Here is a 26,370-nt window from a genome sequence, read left to right as displayed (position 1 = left end):
TAGTTGCTTCTTAAGGAAGCCAAGTTTTAAGTTGGCAAGACTGAGTGCAAGAGCCTTACTTCAGTGAATCCTAATAAACACAAGGGGTAGCATCAAGTTGCATGCCCCTTCAACCAGCTGTCTTAGCAGCAGATAATTTTTCTTGCTAACATTTTTCTCTACTAGTAGAGATAATCATTTGTTTTGTATTAAAAAAGCTCAGAGATCCTTTCTACATGTAAATAGCAAAACTGCGTGCTCTTCTGCACCGACCAAAATAGAGGATCTTAATTAGCACCAGAAAAGGCTTTGTGTATGAGAGCTATATATATAAATAAAAATAAGAAGCTTTAAATAACTAGTCTTATTTGTCTACTTCTTCACAAAATACTTTGTCTATAAATACCATGACTGTGAATAGTAGATAGTTACATCAGAATTAAATTTTTTATTTAAAATATTTTTTAATCAAAAAGTAGGTTTTATCCTGATTATTGAGTAGATTTTCAAAGTGAATCTTAAAATTCTAAATTATCTTTTCTACAGATACTTAAAATTTTTGTTTTTTGGGGGGAGTCAAGTATCTAGGAAAACAAGTTACAATATGTTACTTACATGATGGAGAGTAGTAGATTCCTAAAGAACGCAAACATTTCAGTGCAAGAAATTTTGCATAGCAAAGCAAATGCTTTGCATCATGAGTCTTTATTCATGGGGAAAAAAATTTGTAGCATCTGATTCAGTTGTTTTCACTGATTTTTTTTCCTCCCCCTCCCTTCCCCCCCCTTTTCCTCGTACCCTGACTGAAAAGGAGAAACTTCAGTTAAAGTTAAAATAAACTTTAATCAACTCGCCCTTCAAACATAATCCTGAAAAAGACAACTGCAACATCAGACATGATTTTTCAGCCTTTCTTTCATACTTACTGCTTTCCTCATGGAGATGTAATGCTAAATGCAGTGATCTTTTTGCAAAGGAGAATAGATGATAAAGCCCTCTTGTAGACAAAAATAATTTTGAGCTGTTTCATTAAACAATGAACATGTTTCTGTTTGTTGAGATTCACTTGACATTGGTTTTAGATTTTGTATGGGCTTACATATGTTTGAGAAGACAGTATTTGGATGAGTACTTTTCGAAATATTTCCCAGAGCCTTTGGGAAAGCTTTTATTCTTAACTCTGAATTGCTTCTTGCTTTGTGACATTTGTGTCTGGTTTTTAACTGTTACGCTAGTATGTATTTTTTTTGCCCTTTAAGGCTGTTTTTGCCCTTTAGTTTATATTTTTTGCCCAAAATATGTGTGTGTGTGTATATATAGTTGGGTAGTGTACACCTATCAACACTAGTATATGCTTTGTCACTGTTGAGCTACATGCTACATTGCAGTAACAAAAATGCATTGCGCTCACTCTCTCATTCACTCTCGCTCTCTCTCTCAATTTGCAACTACAGAAACTTTTTTTTCAGTATTAAAACTGGTCTCTGCCTTTGAGTAATTGGGTAACTTGACCTGCAGACTTGCATAGAAAGGGTATCTCTGGCATTCAGTACTCAAAAATACCCCCATAACCTCGAATTGCACTACATTATATTATAAGAATTCCATTGAAGAACACAATTTGGAAGTAAATAAATATAGAGGAAAAAGTATAAAAGTCTGTGGTAGAAAAGAAAGGTGAAAGCATAAGGAGGTTTCCATATTTCTTCCTGGTCTCTATTCCTTGTTTCTCTCCGATTTCTATGTTCTCCTCAGCCAGATGGAAATGCTATCCAACTGTAAAAATAGTGTTCAGTTTCCTACATCTGAAAATTTTCTGTGTACTCCACAAGTTCAAGTCTGAGGAGTATTTTTTTATGGTCAAACAAAACTTTTTAGGTGGCTACTAGTGCCATTATCTCTGGTACACAAAATTCCACTTCTGTCATGAATATGACAGCAAAAACTGAAGAATCCCACTAACAGGAAAATACCAAAAGATGAATGGATTGTTTCTGCCAGTGGTAGGATGCTATTAACACACAGTTTTTATTAATTTTTAGATTCAAACATTGCTCAACAGTAATGCGTGGTTTTAATGCATATGTTTCTGTGCTTTGGTTATCCTAAATTAAGCATTTGGTATGTGAACTCCTCTGTAAAGAATCAGAGTCCAAATGATAGTTATGTGTATTTAGCAAAGATTAGCTGGAAGTTAGCAGACGTGTTTTAGAGTAGGAACTATAATTAAGTTATTAGTTATTTCAAAGACATGCTTTTATTTAAAAAAATTAAAAGAAGACCTCTTAAAATTGACGTAAGTGAAAAAAACCTTCAGATCAATTTGCTTTTCTCTATATTTTCTTTTCAAAGGACTTACAAAACTAGATTCCTAGTGCATTGTTTCCCTAATATTATTTTCTTAGCTGCTTAAGCATGTTGTCTTCAATTCCTCTGTATGTGGCTGCCCCCACTCCCCAACCCTCCAAAGACCTTATTTCCTGCAAAGATGATGAAACATATTATTTCTGACTTTTATGGGAAATAAAGTGAACTGTGAATGATAACATGATCCTGATCTCTTCCAGCAATCCTGACTTGACCTCTGTGCAGTAGGCAGTGCAAGTGAACCAGCACGTATGCAGTAGAACAATATTTCTAAACACAGAGTTCTGGTGGCATTTTTTTTATCCTTGCAATGGCAGGGTTGCAGGAAGCACTGCTCTGTTCTCCCAGTGGTAGGTACGCGGCGAGTATTCTCATTAGTTCAGGAAGAGCAGAAAACACGCTCGTCTCTGTGCTATTGGTTGAGTGAACTAGAGGATCCCACTGAAATGGGCCAACTTTTTTTAGTAATATTTTTATTGTAGTTTTTTATTACAACTCAAAGTGAGTTTTATCACTGACAAGTAGCTTGTGGCACTTTGGGAAATAAAGTTTCTCTAAGACATGAAACGCATAAAAACATGGATGAAGTGTAAAAAATGGAAATGGCAAAGTTGTTGAGGGAGATTGTAAGATATAGAAATTAAGGTATTTAATTTTATTTTTTGCTAGTGAGTTTTGCTATCTGTAAAAATGTTCTTAAGGGACACAGAAATTCATTCTCTGTGGACGCTTTAGATTATGCTACTAAAATGATTTAGAAATTCATTTTAAAGTGGCATTTTTATACATAAAAGTAAAAATGGAAGTCATACCTCCTGTTACTTTGCAGGATAAATGGTGGTAGGTTGATTATATTACATGTAGTCGGCAGCATACATAAAAGCAGATAGATGTCTTTTTAAAACTCAACAAATTCAGCTTTTCTCAAACTTAATGGTAACATTAAAAGGAATTTTGTGATTCTCAATTTTGGTCACATTTTTACTTTTTATGTTATAATAGGTGGAGTTCCTGCTGATGTTACTGTTTAGATAAGTTTTTGTAGAACTAGTTTGTTCCTGCTGTTTGAAAACATTGGCCTTGAAATGTGTGCAGGTACCTGATGGCAGATTGAGCGCTGGGTAAATGGCAGCGCAGGTCTGGCACAGTGGGGCTCGCCTTTAGACCTGGAGGAGGGCCCACGTTTCGCACCGTGGTGAGGCGTGTGCGGAATCACGTCGCCTTTATAGTAGAAATTGTTATGTTGTTCCACAGTCTGGAGGTCCAGAAAGTTGGGAAAGAGTAAATAGTGAAGAGATAGAAGCCACAAGAGAGAGAAGAAAAACCCTTTCTAGTAAAACTGTAGAAGAAAGCTTACATGATTTATGCTATAATTCAGGCAGAGCAAATGCTGCACAAATCACTATATACATGAGTCAGAATTCCCTCTATCTTTATTCATAACCGTCTTCAATCAGCTTCCAAAAAAGTATGATCAAATTTGTTATCAATATTAATTCAAATGTAAAATATGTTTATAAATTCAGATGAATGTATATTTATTTTGCTTTCAGCATGTAAGTAACTTGAAGAGTTCTTGTAAATGATGATTTATTTCAAGCTTTCATCCACCTCTGCCTAAATCTACAGTGGTAAATGACATAACTAGTACGAAACAGTTAGGAGTCAGACTGACGGACGGAGAGCAGCGACGACCACGCGACCGCGCGTGACGCCCTGCAGGGGTTTCTCGCTCCTGCCTCGCTGAGGGCCCCGTTCGACCCCTCCAGATGGTGCGTTGTTGTAATACCCCTTTGCTGCAACCTGTACCTGAGCCAGGTCGGTCAGAAAAAGCTTTGGTATTTCTGATCAGCACATGGTGGGTTTTTACCTGCTGTCCCTGACTTTCTATTTTTAGTGTCTGAGCTGCTTCTGAGAAGGGAGTAGTAATATATGAAGATGTTCTAAAACATTTCTATTCTGGAAGAAAATAAAATACAAAGGAAGGGGGATTTTGAAGAATTAAAGGACAGGGCTGTCTGACCTCTCTGCTCTTCCTGTGCTACCTGTGCCTCTGTCATGTGGATTTTTTTTGCTCATTTTTGTGGGTATGTACAAATGCCTGCCTGTATGTGAAGGGGCGGGCGTAGGTACGTGAACACATGTGCACTCTCGCACACATTTATCACTGTTTTGTTATCTTACAAATCTTACAAATCTTCAAGAAGATTAAATCTGTATTTTGAGTGACTTTTGTCTGAGAAATCATTGGTAGCCAGCATAGTTTATGAACTGCGGTGTGTATCTTCCTATAACCCCCCTTGCAACTGGGACTTTCAGAGTCTGGCCCAAAGTAAATTTCCACATACAAGAACTTTTGATCTTGTTTTTTATAGTTCTTAGTTGAGTCTACTGTAGCCTTCCTGTTATGAAATGTGACAGAATCCATGATCTAATCGTAGTATGTCAGTGGCTAGTGGGCTCTAGTTTGTTCAGCCATGACACCGCTTATTAGCTTTCTCTCATACGATCGCGGGCATTTACTTTCATTACAGCCTGTGAAGCTGCAGTGAAACGAAATCTCTGTCAAGTGTGATTGAATGTGCAGACACAGACCTGTCCAAAACCCAAAAGGATAAAACATTGATTTTCTCATTTAATACTGTTTTCTCCTTTCTAGAAAAAAAGGGTTGTTTTTGTCAGCGTAGTTGGCTATGTGATGGTACAGCAAATACAGTTCTTTGTCCAGTTCTCCCAGGGATCTGCAATTAATGTCACTGGTAACTGTGTTAGCCAGCACCTCTGCAAAGCAGTCTCAGTTAGTAAGTAAGGTGCCATACTAGTATTTTACCTCAGTGAACTCTTGAAATGGCATGTCCATACTGAAATGTGCCGTCCCCTGGACGAGTGGGTATTCAGTATTTGGAGGTACTTGGGAGTGCTGGATTACAAAGCACTGATATGATTTATATAAAACTTAACACTTAGAAGTGGTTTAGATGGGATTTTCTTTTGCAAATGACTGTTGTTGCCCATATTTCGTTCCTAGCATGTTCACAGCACACAGAATAGTGATCTTCCATTTATAATCTTATGAAATGCCACTTCTGAAGAATTTAATGGGCTGTTTAATACCAGTTTATGCCTCAGATCTCCTATGGGAATTTTACTTGTGGAATAACAACAGATATATTTGTTTTACTTGTGGAATAACAGCAGATGTATTTGTTTGAATATTTACATAGATATCCACAAAGAAATCCTTTGCTTTTTATGTATTTATGAACTTGTATGATTTTTTCTAATTTGTAGGAGGAAAAAGAAATGTTAAAATAGAAACCATTTATTCTGTGCCCTGTGCTTAATAAGTATTGACTGTTTATCATTTTAAGCTGAAGCATTAATGAGCATGCGCCTTGTTAACGCTGGACATTTTTGGATCCGATACCTTTTTTAGTGTTATTACTTTATTGCGCATAATGTATTGGACTCCTGAAATCATCTGAAGTTCAGATCTATGTTGCTCATAGGCAGAGGAAATGAATATATTGTGAGTTGGAGAGGAAAAAGAGCAATAAATATGTAGCAGTTAAGTTGTGAATATGAATCAGACAAGAAAATTACACCTAACATTTATCATGTGCATCTATGACATTAAGTGAAATTCCATCATGACAGATTTCAGTGAATTTCTTCGTGATAAATGAATCTTCAAGAGAGAAAAAACTATGGAGAAATTTAGTATGTTGAGGAACAGCTTAAGGGAATTCAGTTGTTTTTTTTTGAAAGCGAGAGAGAGAGCGAGAGACAGAGCAAGCAATGTAATAGGGGTTATGAAGATATTTGTGCAAAGAAGTGATGAGTAGGAAATCAAAACTAACCTTATCTGGAGAAGAAGGATGTTTTATAGACCAGATACAGGCAAGATCATGGAAAGGTTTATATGTGGGGACGTTCTCTTCAATTCGTAGTTTTTAGTTTGGTAATTTGTGTAACGTGTGGATGCAGAGACTTTAGATTTGGAGCCTTAGCCTATAAGTTCAAATATCTTCTATAAATTTCAGTGTGTTTTGTGTATTTAAGTGATCCAGACTATTCTGGATATCTTAACTAAAACATCTGAGGAACTGTAGCTTAAATCACAGTAACTGAATTTCAGCTACCTGTAATTGAAGTACCTTTTAGTGGGAACTCAGCTTCCCTCTGCTCATCCTTGCTAATAGCAAGGTTTTGATTTAACCTATATTTAGAACTTAACTAAATAAAGCAAACATGTTGCTCCTGAATACTTTGGAACCTGTTGAGTCACCATAAATGCAAAGCTATTTCAATTTTTTTGTTTTTCTGATGGTCTAATATTGCTAATGTGTATCAATAGTGTTGTAAGCTTTGTTCTCTCTGCAGTTGTAGTTGATTGTAGTTGAAGTATTAGGTACTAATTTCCATTTTTTCCCTTTTATCGGATGCTCTGATAAATACAGTTTAATTTGGTGCTATGAGTGGAGACCATGTATTTGAAAATCTCATGGATTGATTGGAACAGCAACTTTCAGTAATTCTTTAAAACAGATATTTCTGCAATTTCTGCTTTCTTCAAACTATAATCATTTACACTTCATATGTATCTGATCTTTTTTTCTCATTTGTTCACAAAATGAAGTTGTTTGCTCAACAAAATGAAACACATACAAATCTTGTCTTAAAAAAGACAGATATAAAGTGCAGCCCCACAGATAAACTTCTCTGTGTAAGCAAAGTTATTTTTATTGCTGGTTTGGTTATTAATATTGTTAGTTTTCCTCAGTGTATAGACTACCATGTTCATTTTGTCTAATGCAGGAGGCGTTAAAAGACAACAACAAAAAAAGGGAACTAGAGGAGAAAACTAGGAGAGCCAAGCTGGCAAAAGAGAAGGCTGAACGAGAGAAATTGGAGCGGCAGAAGAAGAAGCAGCAGTTGATTGATATGAACAAAGGTAAGGCATCATTTTTAGTAGAGAGATTTGTTAAAAGAAAAAAAAGTGGGGAATAACAGACCAAAGATTGTTCCAAATAAATACCAAAAATACTTACTGTTTGTTTTAAAAGCAAGGAAAAAAAAACTTCTTAAGTGAAAATTTTCTGTTTTGTTTTAGCCTACCTGATCTTGCAATTCTGCATCTGTCACCTGATATATGTAATGTTCCCTTCAAGGCATTTTGTTGTGAATTATTGGCTTGTTTTCATTTGTTGCAGTTAATTGATTTTTTTATATGGATTTACTTCCAAGAAAAAGTATCTTTCTTGTTTTGTTGTTAATTCCATTCTGTAAACATTTTTATAATCAAGATAGTGTGTCAATTAATGTTCTTCTTTTTGAGCTTGGAGGCTCCATATTATAATGGATGTTGTCCCAACAGTACTATTACAAGCTGGAAAATCTGGTTCAGCTCCACACCTAAGTACAGAGTGACATTTCAGCATAATAGAAAAGCAATGTGTCGAGTTTGTCAGCTGTGAGAACATTATATTGTGCATGAGGCCACCCTAAGAAAAGAATAAGAAAGCCGGAGGAATCAGGTGGTCCCTAATATCAATGTTTTGCAGAGGTTGTAAAATATATGCTGTATTTTTCATCTATTGCACTCTAGAAGGTAAGGAGAGGTGATAAAACTATAAGTTAAATTATACAAGAGATGACTTTAGGCTGCATTTTTGTTTTATTTCCATTAGTTTGGAAAATTGTCCTTTTTGTCTGTTGAACATTCTGACAGATACACTCATGGCAAGATACTGCGGGGGGGTTGGTTATGATGAACTTTACAGAAGATGTGGTGGTATATAAACTTTGTGTCAGGATGATGTTGCAGTAAACTGTATAGCTGTGACAAACTGACATAGTGTTATGCTGGAGATGGATAAAATATGAGGTAAGTTTTGAAATAACACTTCCTCTCAACGGCGTATGTGCGGTATCTAACAAATGTCAATTTATACAAGGATGAAAAACACTGGAGAAATACTAGGCCAGGCAGACAGACCCACTCCACCATGTAAGAGGATCACTGTGGAGGTGAACGCAGTCAGAGGCACGGAGGGGCCAGGTACTGTTCAGAATCTCAGTCATTGGTAATGCAGTAGGACAGAAATATTGTCACCTAAAACTTGCAATATGTTTTGGTGTTGCATACTTTTAGAATGCTAATATTTCTGCCATATTAGCACATTTCCCGTCACTAGTGAAAGTCTTGTGTGTTGACAGCCAGCTCTTGAAGGATGTTAGCCAACCTCCCCTTGCTGCTTGGCAGCCGTGATCCTCTACGATCTGTATTCCTGGCAGGCTTCACCCTCAGTCTTTGCTTTGAATGATGGTAGGCATAAAGTGGCCTCTACAGAGCTCTAGTGGAAACACATAGATCTAATGGAAGCACTTCAGAAAACCATTTCTTCCCCAGCTCCCTTGCATTATCCCTATGTACTGCGAAGAGGAAAGAGAATCCAAAGATGACATGCTGTCGCCAGCATGCTTCCCCCCCCCCCCTTTTTTTTGAACTTAGGGGGCATTCCTTGTTCTGCCTATGTGCTTCTCTGTGCATTACAACAGAAAGTACATATGACTCACAGTGCTTGACATAATCTGACATTTTCTCCAACATGAGTAGCTGACGCACATTCTGTGGTGCACTTTGAAGCCTCCTCTCCGCAGTTGATCTACACAGTTTTCCTCCATGCGTTTTTTTTCATCAATGCAGCTATTTACATTTGAACCATTAATTCATTTTTATTTATTTTTAACTCAAATTCTTATACTGACAAAAGCCCCAGCTATGTAGTTGTGCTACTATCGATATACCTGATAAAGGTATTGTCTACATAAACATTTGTTTGTCAGACTGAATCGTATTTACAATCATTTAGCAGCTTGTGCTGTTTTATCTGTATTGATATATATATACAAATGTCATCACTTTTTGCTCAGACATTTCACAATTTAAAATTGCTAAGAATGGGGAGCTATCTTTGGTTCCCAGCTGAATTTTTTTCTTACTCTGTGGTCATCTTTATATGTACTACTACTAATTATATTTTAAGAAATCGGAAAATATTCTCTCTTGTATTTGCTGATGGTGATAAGTTGTTTTTCCCAGTACCTTCATTCTTTGCATTCTGATTTTTAAAATAATTTATATTAATATACTCTAACTTGGATACAATGATAGACAACAAATTATTTATGTAAAGTCTAGTAAAAATGTTTGTGTTTGTACAAGTGATTTTGTCACAAAGTCTCAGAGCTTTGCTATTCATTTTATTGATTTCTGTTGTTTTTAGAGAGACTTCTGTAGGGCTAGTTTTGAGGCTTTCTACAGTGGTACCACATATTCTATTATTTTTGGCTCTGCTTGAAGTGACAGTGACACTTCATGAAAATAGCATAGGTTCAGCAAGCAACTCTGGCTTTGGATAAATGACAAACTTAAATTTTACGTATTATAAAGATTCTTCTTATCAATTTCCATTTAAATATAAACAAAATATAATTACAAATTTAAACAGAAGATGCATAAAGAGGTGTTTTGTATATTTGTAAAAATAATTCTATGAAAAAGATATCTAATGCAACTTTCTCTAGACCACTCTTCTCAGCATTTGACTAACTTTTTCTTTAATGTCTGTCACCTGATAGTTTTGAAAAGCTTTGTATTATGGACAGGCACTTTCCCTTGAGCGGGGTGAGAAGAATCTACAAATCCCTCTGTCACTCTTCCCCTTACCAATGTGTTTGAAGGCTACTGAGAGAGGTTAGTTTAAACTCCCACTGAAGGCAATGTCAGCTAGCATGTTTTACTAGCTGTTGGGAAGGATGAGAAGCCCACCTGGAGCTAAGATGGTCACTTAATATTCTCTGGTTAGGGGCAGTAGCTACCAGATTAAGGTTATACCTTTTCAAATTGCTGCAGCTCAGTCAGTGGGAGCGCATCTGTCTACACCCTTGCATTTTTAGCAGGTGAGGAGTAGACCATGCTTGGTAGTATTGCGGACACTTCAATATGCTGATAGCCTGCTTTGCTTCTCATCAGGAAAGATCTTTTCTATCAACAGATATAACTGAAGTTTAATTTTGTAATCTGGTTCTCGGTCTGTTACTGAAACTGCAAACACGTGAATGACTGTACATTACCAAATGCACTGAAACTGTCATTTAAATAACTAATGTTTCTAAACCAGTGACACAAAATCAATCTAGTACTTCTAAAGTTTTTTTTTCCAGTGTTTAAACGGCTATATATTGAACTATACATTCCACAGATTACAACTGTATTGCCACGGCAGGAGGGTGGGGCGTGGGGTAGATCCATCCCTCCAGGATTCTAGGGCATTGATATTCAATTAATGGGTTTTTTTGCCAAGTTACTATTTTTCCTGGAAATACTCACTTCTTCATGCTTATTGCTGCTTATATAAATAGTTTGCAAATTTCTCTAAGCTAATATGACACAGAAGACTTAGAGAAAGCAGACAGATGTCCTCTCAAGCTGTCATTTTGACAAGGTGATTTTCACCCAAAGGGTGTTTTAACCTAACTCTGTTTCAGTTATTTCTCTAGCTATATCTTCAGGAATAAAATTCTAGTGCACGACCTTTCAAATCAGAGCAATAGGGTTCCTATGTTTTTTTCCAGCTTTTTAGGGTGTGGTTTTATGGTAAGCTGATTTTTTGCCATTACCCAGTTATGCGGCTGCAATTTTTTTGTGGCCACCTGAAGAATCCAGATTAGAATTAATTGCTTTTCTGTTTCTTGGCATAATTGAGAGATCAGAAAACTGCAGTGTGGCCAGAGACAGGAACTGCCCTGTGCAATTCCTAGTTATAGAAAAACCTCAGAGTTGCCAATATTTTAAAGACCAGGTCACTCGATTTGCTGTTTACTGCTTTGTGGAGTGCCTAGCCTATTTGAAGTATCGTATAAATATGATTGGTGTCAACCAAACAACGTAAATCCTGCTAAATGTTCCTAAATGTGTAGGGTAAAGGAATATAAAGTTACAGAAAACCTCTCAACTCCATATCTGCTTTCAAGTGACTTACACTGGATGACATTGTTGTGCAAGCTTGAGTAATTGTAACTCTTAAAATATGTCCATGTTTTCAAAATATCAATATTTACATAAAAAACAGTATCAGGCTGATTTTGACAGGTAAAAAAATCAACACATACCTTCCAAAAGAAATATTTACAGCAGGAACTTATCCAACACGTACACTCCTCTTCACCACACGAAAGCTTGTAGTTACATAAGTGTGTGTGTGTTATTTTTTTTTATAAATAAGCACGTTAATACGTATGGAAAGGTTAACTCATTCCCAGTTAATCAAAAGTAAACATTCAATGAGACTAAAATCTTTTGAGCCTGTGTTTTATTTTGAACTCAGTTCTATTGGAAGTTACTTCTTTAGTTGAAATTAATGAATTTATCTTAATTAGGGATACAGCTGTAGATACACATGAGCTGTTTTTAGGTAGAAAGGAAAATGGAACAAAATAGTAGTATCTGTATAAAACTAGATGTTTGAAGACATTTTAAAAAATAGCAATTCAAAAAATTCTATTATCAAAATTGTTATGATTTGTTGAATTTGTCTGAGAGAGAAGTAAATTTTAATAGTGCCATGGAATTCTACTTTTATTTTCATTAATTTATTTTTGGGGATTAGTTTTAAACTGTTCTTAATGAAAGTGTGTATTTCATGTATAGCTGATTTTAAACTACAGCTGAAAACAACTTATAGTGGGACCTGCTGTTTCATACTAAAACCTCCCATTTTTTAAAATTCTAATTAGTGCTGTCTTCCCCTTTGTGTAGTAACTGACTGTCTCACACTTTGATTTAGGAATCTGTGATGCAGTCAAAGCCATGACAAGACCTGCTGGCAACTCTTTTACTCGGCTACTTCCAGCCAGTCCCACTGTGGCTCTTCAGCTGCCCCCCCTCAGCTGCAGCTGCAGCCCTAGGGAATATTTGCTCCTTTCTGGCATTCTCCTCACTCTGCTATTATTTAAGCATCTGCTTACTGTGTCTCCTGCACTAGCAAGGTACTTTTGTATACCTGCTTTGCTGGTGAGGTATGGAGGCACAGAAAGTCTTAAGTGACTTACTCATACAAACAGAAATCCCAAATTTCATTCTAAATCATGAACCGTTCTTTCTTGTTACATGATAGAAATTCGGGGGGGGGGGGGGAAGCTTGCATGTCGTCTTTTCTTCAGCACTTACTAGCTCTATGGAAAGAGAACATTCTTTATGGCTGTTCTTCAGCAGTTTCCTATTTTTTGAGGGCTGTGGCAGCCTGGGCTATAGTTATGCATTTATACCTAGTCTTTCGTGACTTTTGTCTGATTTAACATCTGCAAAATTCTTGCCACATTGCTTCCATGTGCATATGTGAACAAGAGAGGGGAAAAAACTGAAGACAGCTTTCTGGGAGCTGAAAAGCGTGTTACAGCAATTCTGATGCAAATGCTATTTAATCAGAAACCGTTTTGCTCTTCATTATATCTGATTACCATGGCAATTAAGATCACCTTTTAACTACCAGTATGAGGATAAAAGCTAGAATGAGCTTCCTCAGTCCCAATTAGTATTGAATTAATTGTTTTGAAGACATATTAACATTCTCCCCTAATGCAGATGAAGATAATGGAAATGAAGTTCTTTGCTAGTGGCTGATGGATATTCCTGCTTTTCTTTTTCAAATATTCTTGTATAAGTCATGCCATTTATTCAAGCAGTGCATATACCCAGACTAGTGTCAACGGTAATTCTATTGAACTGTTACACTTGCATTGACTGTTGCAGGATACAAATCGAGAAGGTCATTTTTGCTACAGTTTTCTAATGACACTGTTCCTTTCTAATTGTTATGTCCTTCTTGTATGTCCTTTAGTATAAACAAAAATCCATACTAAATTTATTATGAGAAGCATATGATTTTGAAATGTTAGCATCTTAGCCTTACTACTTTGAGTTTATATGTTGACCAGTGGTTGCATAGGATATCTGGAGTAATATAACATGAGCATATTTGCATTCTACAAATTGTTAGTTTGTGATGCTGGATGCCAATGAGATAAATGTTAGAATTCATTTTGAAAGTCATGCTTTTCATGTCAATGGACTGTTTTGAGTATGCTGCACTTGTCCTAAAACGTAGTGTTCACAGAGAAAAATCAGATGGAGATTTACATTATGCTTAAATGCGATCATCTATAGAACCAGGGTGAAATTCGATTTTAGTCATCTTCAAAGCAATTTTGCATGATTTCCCCCAAATTTTTAAGCTTCATTTATGTCTTTGTTTGAAGACATCTTGAAAATGGGAAAAGGAGAAAGGAATGAAAATTACTATAAATGTTTTTATTAATATGGGTCAAAACCAGCTCAAGAGAGATGCAAATAGATATGAGCATTGAGTGGAAGATAAAAAGAAATTAGATATTAAAATTTAATCTCACCTTTAAAAAAATTTGTAATGGAAAATTTCTTTATGAATACTGCATGTGGTACCCTGCAAGCAAACTGAAGAAATTACATGAGGTAATTTTTCAGAGAAAAAATAAAATGATTACACTCAGTGAAATTAGAGCTCTGGAATATTTACAGGTACAGAAAGAGAGAACAACTGAATACTTTTCTCTCAAAAATAGGCTTCTTGGTGACTGTTTAAACAGTAACAAGTGTTAACTTCTAGTGTAGTTTTCTAGCAAATTCAACTTTGCTTTTACATGGATAAATTATTATTATTTCAAAATGTGTTTATCATTGTTACTCTTAAAGATACCTGGGCTATTTTTTATTTCAATTGCTAGGTAACATATAGTCATGTAGAACTTTAAGTTTAAAAAGAATTTCTGAAATAATTAAATTAGTTGATCAGCTAGCTATTTCTCGAATGTAAGTTTTGTCCAGGAATTGGATGACAAGGAGGAGAATTGCACATAGAAGTGCTGTGAAGTAGAAGTTTTATTTGACTGTAATGGGAGGTGATGATTAAATTCTGTCTCAATGGAAAGATTTTTTTTTTTCTGTAGTTATAGAATATAATTTCCAATAGGACTGTTAAGATACTGTTTTCACAAGTGTGTTTTCTGAAATTATTTAGGAGAGAATACCATGTTGATGAGCCTCTTTGTACTGCAAGCTTACTATCAAAAATCAAAAAAGGGTTTTTTTAACAGTAGTATACATAAAGCTAGCTTAATGAATTCAGTAATGTTCATTTGTCAATATATATTATAATGAATCTTCACTAATAATAAATTTCCATATAAAGTGCTATATTTTCCAGATAAAGTGCTAAGAGTTTTAAGCTTCTCACAAATGTTAGTGTAATGTTGCACCCCAATACAATCATAGTAGTTAAAGATAATTTAAAAGACTGATGATGAGGCAGTGTATACTCCTAAGGAAAAGTTCTGTAAGACCCCAAAGGACATTTGTTTTAATGATAAAAGCCTATTTCTTTCTCTCAAATGTAGATATCCAATTAAATTAACTCTACTTTATGGCATTGATTTCAGTGGTACTTTGTTAGTATTTGTTGTGTAATCAGACTTTCTACTTTAAATTGCTGGTAATTGCTAAGCTGTGTAATCCACTGGGAGAAGGTTTAAAAAAATTCTGAACATACTGCATTTGATCTTTTAGAAGTGCAGTATAAACATAGGCTCTACTTTGTTTATAATTTTGTATCCAGATTAGATACACTTTTGTAAAAAGCAGAAAGTTGAAATATGTTTTTTTTTTAAATTGCAGGATGGGCAATAAACATAAAAGTGCAAGTTTGCAAGTCTAGAATTCAGACTGCAAAGCTGTAGAGACGTTATTCAGTGTCATATTCAGTAAGGTGAAAGGCATTATATAGTAACATTTGTCTTCGGTCTACAGACTATGCTATATAGTTCTTGTGAAACTGTACCACATAAAAGATGACTTGCATGAGAGCAATCAAAAGCTAAAACCAACAGATCTCTTTAGACAATGAAGTAACATAGTAGTGAGAAACAATCAACTAGAAACTTTGTATAAGAGTCACATAAACAATAGTTGCTCTCTACCAGTATAACCAGACGTGTAACTGTATTGATAGGGACATTTATATTCAAGGTCATTGGCTGGGCTCTAGATTATGAGTTAGTTCTAAAACTATGCAATGATTTCTAATATCTTCTGTATCTTTTGTAAGCATAAAATCTATAATAATTATTGTTGTGAGTGAAGTTTTCCGTAGCGACGTTTGGGCTAGTCAGGTAGATTTCAAGTAAATCTTGACATCATAGGGTCAACAGTAAGTTTCTTGTTGGAAACATCTCAGGCTACCCATGTTAAATGCTGGTAAGTCTTAATGTCGACATATATTCAGATCCAGTATTTGTCCAATCTGACTTCAGGACGGTTAATAATCATGGAAAACCACATAGGTTTCTTCAGAGCCACTTTTGAATCCATGTGGAAAGGATTCAACCAAATGAACAAGTTACAGCTCAACAGCTGCTGTGGTACTTTTCTCTATATATGTTCTAATATATATATACATACATACATTCATACACACACACACACACACAAAGAAATTAATACTAAGAAATTTAGTTCAGCAGTGTAGCCTGGACTAATTGCTTCCTTTTCTGAGAGTAAGTGTGTGATAAAGTCTAGATGCACTGACTGGGCTGTCAGGAACCAGCCAAAAATTCTGGAAGCTGCCTGATGACAGATAAGTGATTCCCAACTAGACATGCTGTTGATTTTGCTCTAGAATAAAATATGTATGTCTCAAAGTTTTCTTTCTTGCAAACTCAGTAATAGCAACTGGTGAGCTGGAGGAATTCTCGTTTTGTTTTGTTTAGGAAGAAAGGCTTGCACAGAACAATTCCTCTCTGGCAAATATTGTGTCGTCTGTCACGTTGCCTTGGTAATTAGACCTCTTAGGAAGAAGTTGAGTTTTGCATATGATAGATCAACAGTGTAAAGACGTGAATGTTAAATGCCTAAAATGTAAGCAATTGTCTTGTGTTGTTGTTCTTAGAGAATAGCAACTTGACAAACTGACAACACTTATTGTCTAGAAATATGTTTAGAAAAATTAATGTCAGTTTCAGACGACCTGAACTGAAAAATGGACAGTTACTTAGAGAGGAGACATTTTCTATATATAACATGTTCCTTTAGTCCTTCAGAGTTTGCTGGATTACTTTTTTGTCTTCATTGCTGCTTTCTGTGCATTCTTACATGGAGGAAAAAGTCTGTGGAGCACTTTTAATTTAAAGAGATCAGTAATAGAAAAATCCCAGCATCCCAAATAAATTTTTGATCAACATTGGCTGCTTCTGATTCTGGCACCGAAATCTGAAAATTTTCAAGACATCAATTAGTGTAAGATTGGCTACTGCTTATAGGATTGTCTGAGGACTTTGAATAATTTCAGTATAAATTGAATGAGTTCATTACTATAAATATTAAAGTAATATAGTAATATATATATATATCAACAAGAAAGTGTGAGAACTTTCCCCTGCACAAAACACAAAAATGTGTTTTCAAGACTCATTTCTTCCTGAAATATTGAAACAGTTGTTCAGCTATAAGCAGTTTTTAAAAGAAAATGATTTTCTAATGCTAAAGGGATTCGGGATTATGTGCTGTGTCTGAATATCTGCTGATCACCTAAATTAAAAGTTACCTAGTACTGTAACTGAAATCTAACCTTCAAACAGTAGAAGAACTTGATTGCAGTTGTATAATTGTTCAGGCATCTATTATATGGCCTTTTTTCTTTCATTCTGGAGTTGCACAATCTTTTCCTTCCCACATAGAGGCAAAGTCTTCCCATTTGTTACTAAGTAATCTGCCTTAAAGCCTATTTTTCTAAGTTTCATGAAAATCATCCTTGCAAGGGGCATAAGTCCCTTCAGAATAAGGCCGCAGAGATAATGCTGATGCATTTCAATTAGATACTTTCCTGCTGAAGTGGACCTTGACCATTGTGATGTTTTCAGGAAAGGAAAAAGCGAATGCGTTTCAAAAATTGCTTTTGATGGCCTGCCAGTACAACAAAGCACATTTTTCTCATTCTATTAACTTTACATAAGCCTGAGATCAGGTTATCGTAAACAATGAGCTTAATTGGTATGTGAGCAAGGGTTTGCCTTGTTTTGTAAACTGACACGAGGTACAGGTTCACTTATCAGTCATACAGTCCTAACTTGCTCTTCTTTAATTAAAAAGCAAATAATAGTCATGAAATTGTCTTCTACTACAAAATGATGAGGAAGACTGCTTCCTAAAGATATTTTTTATGCATGCAAAATGAATTTAGCAAATGAATAAAATGCAAATATGATATGAGAACACAAATACACACTTTCCAAAAGCTACTGAAAACTGACCTTTTAAAAAGAATATATTGCAATTAAAAATTCCTGTACTAATTATGAATAAAAAGTCATTTTTTAAGTTTATACAGGGCACTCATCTCAACCTTGGAAGAGCTGTGAAATGTTTCGGCCCTTTTGCTATTGAAATATAACTTGTTAAAAGTATTTAAAAGTTCAAAGCAGAACAGTGTAGTGCCAGATGTGAAGAAAAGAATGATTTTGAAACCACTCGCAGAAGAGGCAGGCAGGTAGTCAGAATGTATTACCTGAAGTGATATTTGGCCAGACTCTTTCAGTAAGGGCCCTAATTTATGAAAAATTCTCTGGGAATTTCCTATAAATTTTTGTCCAAATGACTGTGGAATGGTTATGGTTTTATTGGTTTAGATTAGTTTGCAACTAATATATTTGTTATAATACATGTACAAGATGTTTTGCAAATGAACAAGATCATGTGGATATTGTCTTTACTAGAAAATGAAAGGCCACCACTAGAAGCTGTGAGCATTCCCTTAGCAGTCTTCACCTAGTCAGTGTGGACAAAGAAAAGTGAAGGCAGAAAAGTGCTCCAGAAATAAGAGAGTGTTCCCAGGTGTTCTCTGAGGGCTTCCCCCCCGAGCACTGGCTGTGAACCTGAACCCAAGAAACCAAATAGTTTGGAGGTGCATCATGTTTTGGATGCGTGGGATGAGCTGTAGTATGGTGGCCTCAAACAAAGTGGCATTTCTGTAGTCTGTTCTCCAAAATAATTTAAGTAACTTAAAAAGCCTGGGCTATTGTGTTCTCTCATTTTATCATCACTAGTCAAAAGTGCTACCCCAGTTATTATATTTCATTTAAAAAAAAGTCTTCTTTCCCCTGGAGCCTTAAAAAGCAGTCATCATGAAGGTCCTGAAAAATCTGTTAGAAGATGCCTATTCCTACCCTTTTGATAGGTGATGATATCCCGAAGGCTGAGGTAAAACTGTGTGTGATAGTGACCACAAAAAAGAGGCAAAATTTGTCAAGAAAAAAAATAAAACTTGTGAAATTATAATAGACGGAGCGTGTTACAGTCACTTAATTGACTTGCTTTATAGATGATCTTTTGTTTGTATAAAGATAGTAGTAATTGTTAAGATTTACAGTTTTACTTCCATATTCACCTGTGTACCACGGTAGGCTTTTATCTTTGTATTACACATGTGAAGAGTTTTCAGTGAACAGGATAACACCTGAATTTATTGTAAACTTATTTTTTTCCTCCTGTCCAACTTTGGGATCTAGTTCTTCCAATCTAAATCAGAAGCTTATGTTTCTGAATCAGTTGTCTAGTATGTGCTGAACAGTTTGAACAGGGAAAAGGAAGACTTTATTTAGAGCATGGACATATAGCTGACTTGCAACATTTGGAGACAATGCTTAAGAAAAGCTCTTCCAAATTTACTTTAAACCTCACTTAAAGTCTTCCTTTATATTTTGTGATAGAGTAAAAATGAAGTAAAAATACTTCACCAGGTTTTTTTAGAGAATTCAATATAACTGAATATTTTTCAAATTCTTTTGGAATTAGCTCGTAAGAAATGAGCTTGGCTTCTGTGAAATCGATATTCCTGTTCTTGAAGAAGGTTAGGACCTGATTTTAGGACACTTCAATATGCTTGTTTGAAGGAGAGTGAAACTAAAAGCTTCCATGAAGTTCAAAGCTAGCCACCAGCACAGAAGCAAGTCCAAGGATGCCTACTGTATCTGAGGCAATCCAAGAAGTTAAATGCAATTCCCATCCTTATGCCAACTGTGTAGTTCTCATTCATGATTCAGTTTACTTCCTAAACAGGGCACTACTGCATGTCTTCCCGTGTGATCTGTCAGCAGTAGTCTTTTCTTTTTAATTGCAAGAATGGTTTCAAAACCTTCATAGCCTAAAACAGACTAAACACATTTCCAATTCCAATAGGAAATTTAGCAGCAGTTACGGAAACTGTTTTCCAGGCTCAGTTATAGCTTCGATTGCTACTCAAACTAGAAGAACAAAGAATGATATTTTAGCTATATATTTTTACACCTTTAACTTTCATTCTGATGTTACAAGTTATATATAGGAAACAAAATTATTTTGCATTTAATATAGGCAGGTATAGGTGTCAAGGTTGAGGTGTTAGGGGTTTTTTCTGAGATTCACATGAGATTTGTCAGGAAGCAATAAAGGAACAGAATATCGACAAAAAGGATGCTAAATATAATTCAAGAGCTGTATTTCATAAGTTGCTAGCAGTGATAGCAAATGGATAGCAAATATTTTATCTTCATCTCCATGGTTCCTCGTGTTGAAGCAGTTCCTTTGTTTCCAAGAAACTCTGAAGCAAAGAGAATGGCTGCAGGACCAGGTGAAGGATTGCATTTCTTCCTTGAAAAATATGATTAAAGTAAACATTCTTTGTCATTCTCAAACTTTTGTTTTCTACATTTGTAACACAGTCATCTCGGTCATTTTAGCATCATGCAGATTATTGCTCTCCTAAGTTGAGGAATCTTAATTGTATATATACTTCAGGTATAGTCACAATACAATGCAAGAGCAGGTTGTTTCAATTAATTATTTTTAGAAATCACTTTGCTGTGCTCCAGAGGTATATTAAATGTCAGCTTCATATAGTTTTTTGTGTTGGTTAAAAACCCTGAAATGCTTGATGAGTACTATCTCTGATCTGTGTGAACTGCTTGAACTGTTTTTACCCTAACTCTTGCACAGTGAGTACAAGCAACAGTGAGACACGCAGAAAAGCAAAGCATCTTGTTGTCTTAATGTTTTCTGTCTTAATTAACTGTGGAAGAGAGAATTCCATGTAAGGAAAGTGACATTTAAAAAAGTTAAATGCACATACAAGGGGGAAGGAGACCCAGTTAGTGATGATAGGACTTGCCTAAAAGCATGCTTGAAACATTTAGTCCTTCATTCATTGATTTTGATCTTGATTTTCTATTTTATAAAGGACGGCTTAAGGAACTGTGTAGGAACACTCTGTCCTGAGATAATATAGCACATGCAAAGGCACATTTAAATCAATTTTACTTTTATTTTTTTTAATGTTTATTTCCTGGCTTTGTTTCTATAAACATTTGCAAATGTAAAGTTAATATTGCCATTCCATTTCCATGTACTATTTGTTGATGCATAAAATATAAAGGAGAACAGCTTGAGTTGAGGACAGATTATCTATCTTTGGAAAAGTGAAATTTAAAAATAATATTCTGGAAATAGATTATATGCTTTGTTCCTGTCTGATGTTTACTTTCTTGCAGAGTACTTTAAATTAGAAATAAATAGCTAATGGATTGTAATGTTTTGAATTCAGTGTATTATATGAAGAAAAATTAAAACAGTCTAGTCTTACTTGATCATGTATTTTCTAATATATATTTGGTTTGATATATAGTATAAACAGACAATTATTTGTCTTTTGGAAGGAAACTCTTCCTCATAAATTTAAAGGTCATATCTGCACTACAAGACATTTGAAAATAAAAGCACTTGCTCAAAAGTGCTAAGTGGGCTTAGTTTCCAATTACAGATATTCAGGAATTGTGTATTTTCTTTATTCTGTAACTCACACAGCAGCATAAGTGCCATTAATTGGCTGCTTCTTGCACTGTCATTCACCCTTTTGTCATTCACCAATTTTAAAGTTACTCCATCAAAAAGAAGCTGCAGATTGCTGCTTTAGGCTCAATGGTTTGAGCAGGTCGTGCGACTCCCCTCCCTGATCTCCCATGTGCTATATCACATAATTCCTTTCAGAATTCTTTTTGTATCATCCTTAATGTCTTTAGACTTTATCCCCCCAGTCTTATTTGGGAATATGTTCTAGAGCATCATTTTTGATGGCAAAGATGCTCCCTCTAACTCTCAGCCTAAATGTTTTCCTTTGCCAGTTTGTGGCTATTTGTTGCTGCACCAAAACTGCCTGTAAGCTTAAGTTGCCCTTTTTCTCTGTTTTCTCTCTTGGAAGGTAATCTCCTGCTATGCTTCGAATCACTCATCATGTGTCTTTTCAGTGATTGTTTCATGTAGCCTAAAGAAATCAGATTGCCTTAGGCACTTCTCATTTGAATCCCGTCCCCTAGTTATTATAAAGGCTTTTCCAGTTTTGATTCGTCTCCTGTGAATGCAGTGACCAAACTCGTATACCATGTCTTAAATCAAATCTTACTGGTGTTTCATAAAATTGCATTAGTCATTCTTGATTATTACTGTAAATAGAGAGTGTTCTGTGGCCCCCCGCCCCCATCATAACAGACTGATCGGAGTGGTCATTCTCCGCTGTTGCTTTGGTCAGCTCTTTACGCTGAAGTTGTCGGTCATTTCCTGATGAAGAACTCATGGCTTGCACCTGAAGTTATGCATGACCATTTTATTACTGTTATTTTAATTTATTGTGTTATTCCAAGACTTATGCAAGTCCTGATCTTCTGAAAAGTTAATATTTCCCATTTGTATGTCATCTGTTAGTATGCCAAATTCTCTAATTAGAATATTAAATTAAGGAGAGGTTTGGGGAGATTTTCTGTTGTGAGCTCTCAAGTGTTAAAGCTTCCTTCCAACCTTTTGTTGTTACTCAGCCAGCTAGATCTCTTACTAATGACCATTTTTTCCAGCTTTCACTAATAATTTAATATGCCATTACATCAAATGCTGAAGACTAGATAAATGAGAGAGAACTTCTCTAGGCAAATAAAGTGCAATGTATCATATTACAGAAAGTATAAATTTAATCTATTGTCTCTGGAAGACCTAAAATGTTCTTCTAATCTCATATTCTGTTATCTTTCTGTGTCTAATTATTCTTTCTTCAAAAATTTGTCCTAAAGGCCTTGCATGCTACCAGGTGAACACTGTTACGCTTTTTCCCCCATATTTTTGTATTTTTATATATATATATATATATATATATATATATATGGTTTTTTTTTTTCTTTTTCTATGTTTGCTTTTCATGTAGCATAGTAAACCTTTAACATCTGTGGTCAGATTTTTTTATGATCAGTTCATCTATACTGTGTTTTTATTTATAAAACAAAGCCTAGAATCTAGGGTATTGCCTTTATCCACAGCATACGTCTATTCCTCGGAAGCATTCATAAGTGGATGCAGCTAGTGCCAGTCTTTTCCACACGCTTTCATGTTATGGCCCATTTTAATTTCATTTTCTTTTTGCCTTCTTCTATTCTCTTCCCTAGTACTGGTCAAAAATGACGATCAGGTTTAGTTCCCCCAATCTTACAGTTGCCTGATCATCTCAAGTGTGGCTCTGTTCATTCACTGTATCATTCTTTTTTCTGTCTGAGCCTCTTAGCTGGCTGAGGGCTTCTCAGCAGTATAACAAATGATATGATTATTCTACAGAAGTAGTAACTTATTTTTGTTCTCGTTGTTATCATTGCGAGTGGCCACAATCAGTTTCATAAGACTGGCAGAAGTGGAGAGTTGTGGGACCTGTGAGAGGATGAGTCTTACTGTAACCTCCTAAAAATGTGCCTATTTTCAAAATTGACTGCATAGGCTAAAACAAATCCGCAGTAGAATATTAGTGTGAAATACAAATGAAAACAAGGCAGACCTGTAGACATCACACCAGTTAATGATTATGAAAAATTTTTGCCTTTCCAGTTGCATTTAATACCTATAGTGAATCTGGCTCCTTGCTAGGCCTAACCAAAGGCTTTAGAGAGCTAGTCATAAAATGGAAAAGCCCTTGCAAAGTGTTTTTTGCATACATGGGTATTCTTGCTGTCTCCATGTAATGCTTGGGACCAACTTGGGAAAGAAAGAATGGGGAGGGGAAATGATTTGTGCCAGGTCAAACACCTATTCTTGTGTGCAGTGGCAGATATCTAAAAGAGAAATATGAGTTTATGTTGTATTTCCACTGACCATTTCTGTTGGAAATAAGTTTCTCAGTTTAGAAACTTGTTCTGGCTTTGTTTCTGATTTGTGTCTAAGTGTTGCTGTAGAAAGTATAAAAACCAAAACAGCAAATCAAGAAGATAACTGTAAATATCTTAAATACCTCAACACGAACTGTTGGGAAGGGCTAAAGTTTCTATTGAATATTTTTTAAGAATTTTAATGAAGGCTGACTAAAAATGCAATTCTCTGTCCAGTTCCCATTTAATCACCTGATGGCTTTGATTAAGATGCAATGTTGAGATCAGCTGTATTGTAAGTTTTACTTTGAAGAGTTAAAAATCTGTGTACTATGCTCCATAGTTTCCTTAATTCATGTCTCTTTCTATATTGTATCTTTTGGAATTCCAAAAATATGATGTTTTTTAGCAATTAGTAGGTAGAATAGCACACTCAGCAGAAAAGAAATGGAAAGCTGCATAAACATTAATGAACTATTTAAGGAATTTTGTCTTTTTAAATAAACTCTACCAACTGTAATTAATGTTGAAAGATGTAATTTTTCTAAGCATAAAATATTCCAACATGTTAACTACCTTTATATGTATTACAGTCATACTTACTACTCATTAAATTTCAGACCAACTTGGAGTGTGTTGGTTTGATCATGGTGTATGCACAGATCTTTGATTTAGAAAACAGATTTAATGCAAAACCAAAAATAAATCAATGAATAACCATATGTACAATAAGGAACATGGCAAAATAATTATGGGTATGCTTTAGACCAGATTCTGGCTTTGTATATTTGAGTGTGAAACTAGAGAGCCTAATTTTACTTATTTATTTTGCATGAGCTTAAAGCTTTTTTTTAAGGGTTTTAGATGGAATCTAATTATAACTAGTACTTCATCGTCTTCTGCTGCTTGCTGCTTTTGCTCTGCTCTCTTTTATGTTACCCTGAAGATAACTCTATTATATGTTGCTTATTATACATCAGTGTAGTTTAAACCATTATATATAACTTAAATTTACAAGGTAGTTCTACTGGTGATCATCATGTAGAAATCCGAATCAGGCACTGTTTTACAATTGGATGTGGCCCAATAAATATAAATACATAAATATAAATTCTCCATTACGTCAAACTGCTTTTTAACTTGAATATTTGAGAGTTGGATCTCTTGAATGTACTGTAAGCCTCCTACACTTCTTGTATGAGTCAGGTAGAAGTGCTTTACCAAAATGCAAGTCTTTTGCATAAAGTAATTATCATCCCACTCTGGGGAAATTTATATTAACTTGAAGTCCCAGAGATGTGAATAAAATGTCCACCTCCCACCTGTTGAGTCTGGTCTATATTTAACTTTGTGTTTTTATATAGATATGTGAGCATAACAAGAGTCGTTCACCAATAGTTTTGTAATGTATGGCAGTACTTTGGCCTCTATTTCTTGTATTGGTGCATGCTGCTATCAGCTGTTATTAACAGAACAGCCTGAAACACAAAGAAAGTTAAAGACTTAAATACAGAAAAAATAGTCTTTCTACTCAGCTTTGCATAATACTCTGTAAAGTCCAGCAGTTTAAGGGCTACAGGTTAGCTTGCATATGAAAAAAAAAAAGAGAAGGTTTTAGCAGAAATATCATTCAGCTTTTAAGAAATGTTATGTCATTGACTTCCACTGAAGGATTTTTTCCCTTCTTTCTTTCCTTACCTTAACTGAAGAAAATCCATGGTATATTGGTATACACGTAGCCATGTAGTACATATCATATGTAACTTGGCATATGGAATAGATAAAAAGTAAGATTCAAAGAAAAGAAATGTTTTAAGGATTTAAGGCATCATAAAAGTAAGAGGCAATGTTTAAAATATTTGCAGTGCTACAAAATTTAACTTTGTGCCATTCAGCTTCATCAGATTTTCCACGTGTATTGATTAAATTAAAAAATAAAAATAAAAAAATAAAAAGACCTGCTTCTACTTCAGGAAAGACATAGGAATTTTAACAGTGAAACAGCAGTCATTCATCAGCCGCTGTCCACCTGCATACTGAAGTTGTCATCAATAATGCACAAGATAACATCTCTTAAGTTGAAAGAACAGTAGGATTGGCATCAATTTTGCTTAACAGAGCATCATACACAGAACAGACAGTGATAACTGAAGAACTGACAGCATCCATTATATTAAAACATATATGGCTCTTATTTGGAAGTGTTATGTAAATCTGGCACAACTTTTTTTTTTTTCCCCCCTCTTCCATAGTCTGACTTCAATTGCACTGAAATTAATTTTATTTTTCTCCTGTTTTCAGAGGGTGATGAGACAGGAGTGATGGATAATCTGCTTGAGGCCTTGCAGTCGGGAGCAGCATTCAGGGATCGCAGGAAACGGACACCAAGAAGCCAGGGTAAGGAGAACACACCCCCCCAAAAACTTAGTTTTGAATTGAGTAGGAATGCAAGTATTGGAAGTGTGAAGGCAAAAGCTTTTTTGCAAAGACTTGCAACAATTTTCACTGAAAGTTGGTCATTGAGCTACTGTGAAATCTCAGCGGGCTGTTTCTTTGTGATCACAAATTTTTTACCTGATAGCAGTATCTTCAGTTAACTATAAACTCCAAAAATATTATACCAGGAGTTCTTGTTGTGTTTTAAATGGCATTTTAAAAAGTCACTGCAGTTTGAGTGCATGTATATTCATCCTAATCTTTAAAATTGTAGGTATAATTAGTTTGACATAG

At 35.2% G+C, this 26,370-nt stretch overlaps 1 protein-coding gene across 1 annotated transcript in view; it reads left to right on the top strand.

Moving 5' to 3' along the window:
- Positions 1-26,370, top strand: part of DIAPH2 (diaphanous related formin 2) — a 293,928-nt gene that overhangs the window by 190,371 nt on the left and 77,187 nt on the right. Inside the window, exons 26-27 of the mRNA XM_067304122.1 lie at positions 7,165-7,300; positions 25,942-26,037. Of these exons, the coding sequence (XP_067160223.1) occupies positions 7,165-7,300; positions 25,942-26,037 (232 nt within the window). The remainder of the gene's footprint in view (positions 1-7,164; positions 7,301-25,941; positions 26,038-26,370) is intronic.

The sequence above is a fragment of the Apteryx mantelli genome, chromosome 13 (assembly GCF_036417845.1).
Source record: "Apteryx mantelli isolate bAptMan1 chromosome 13, bAptMan1.hap1, whole genome shotgun sequence".
Taxonomy (NCBI): Eukaryota; Metazoa; Chordata; class Aves; order Apterygiformes; family Apterygidae; genus Apteryx; species Apteryx mantelli.
This window is presented reverse-complemented; position numbering and strand designations above follow the sequence as displayed.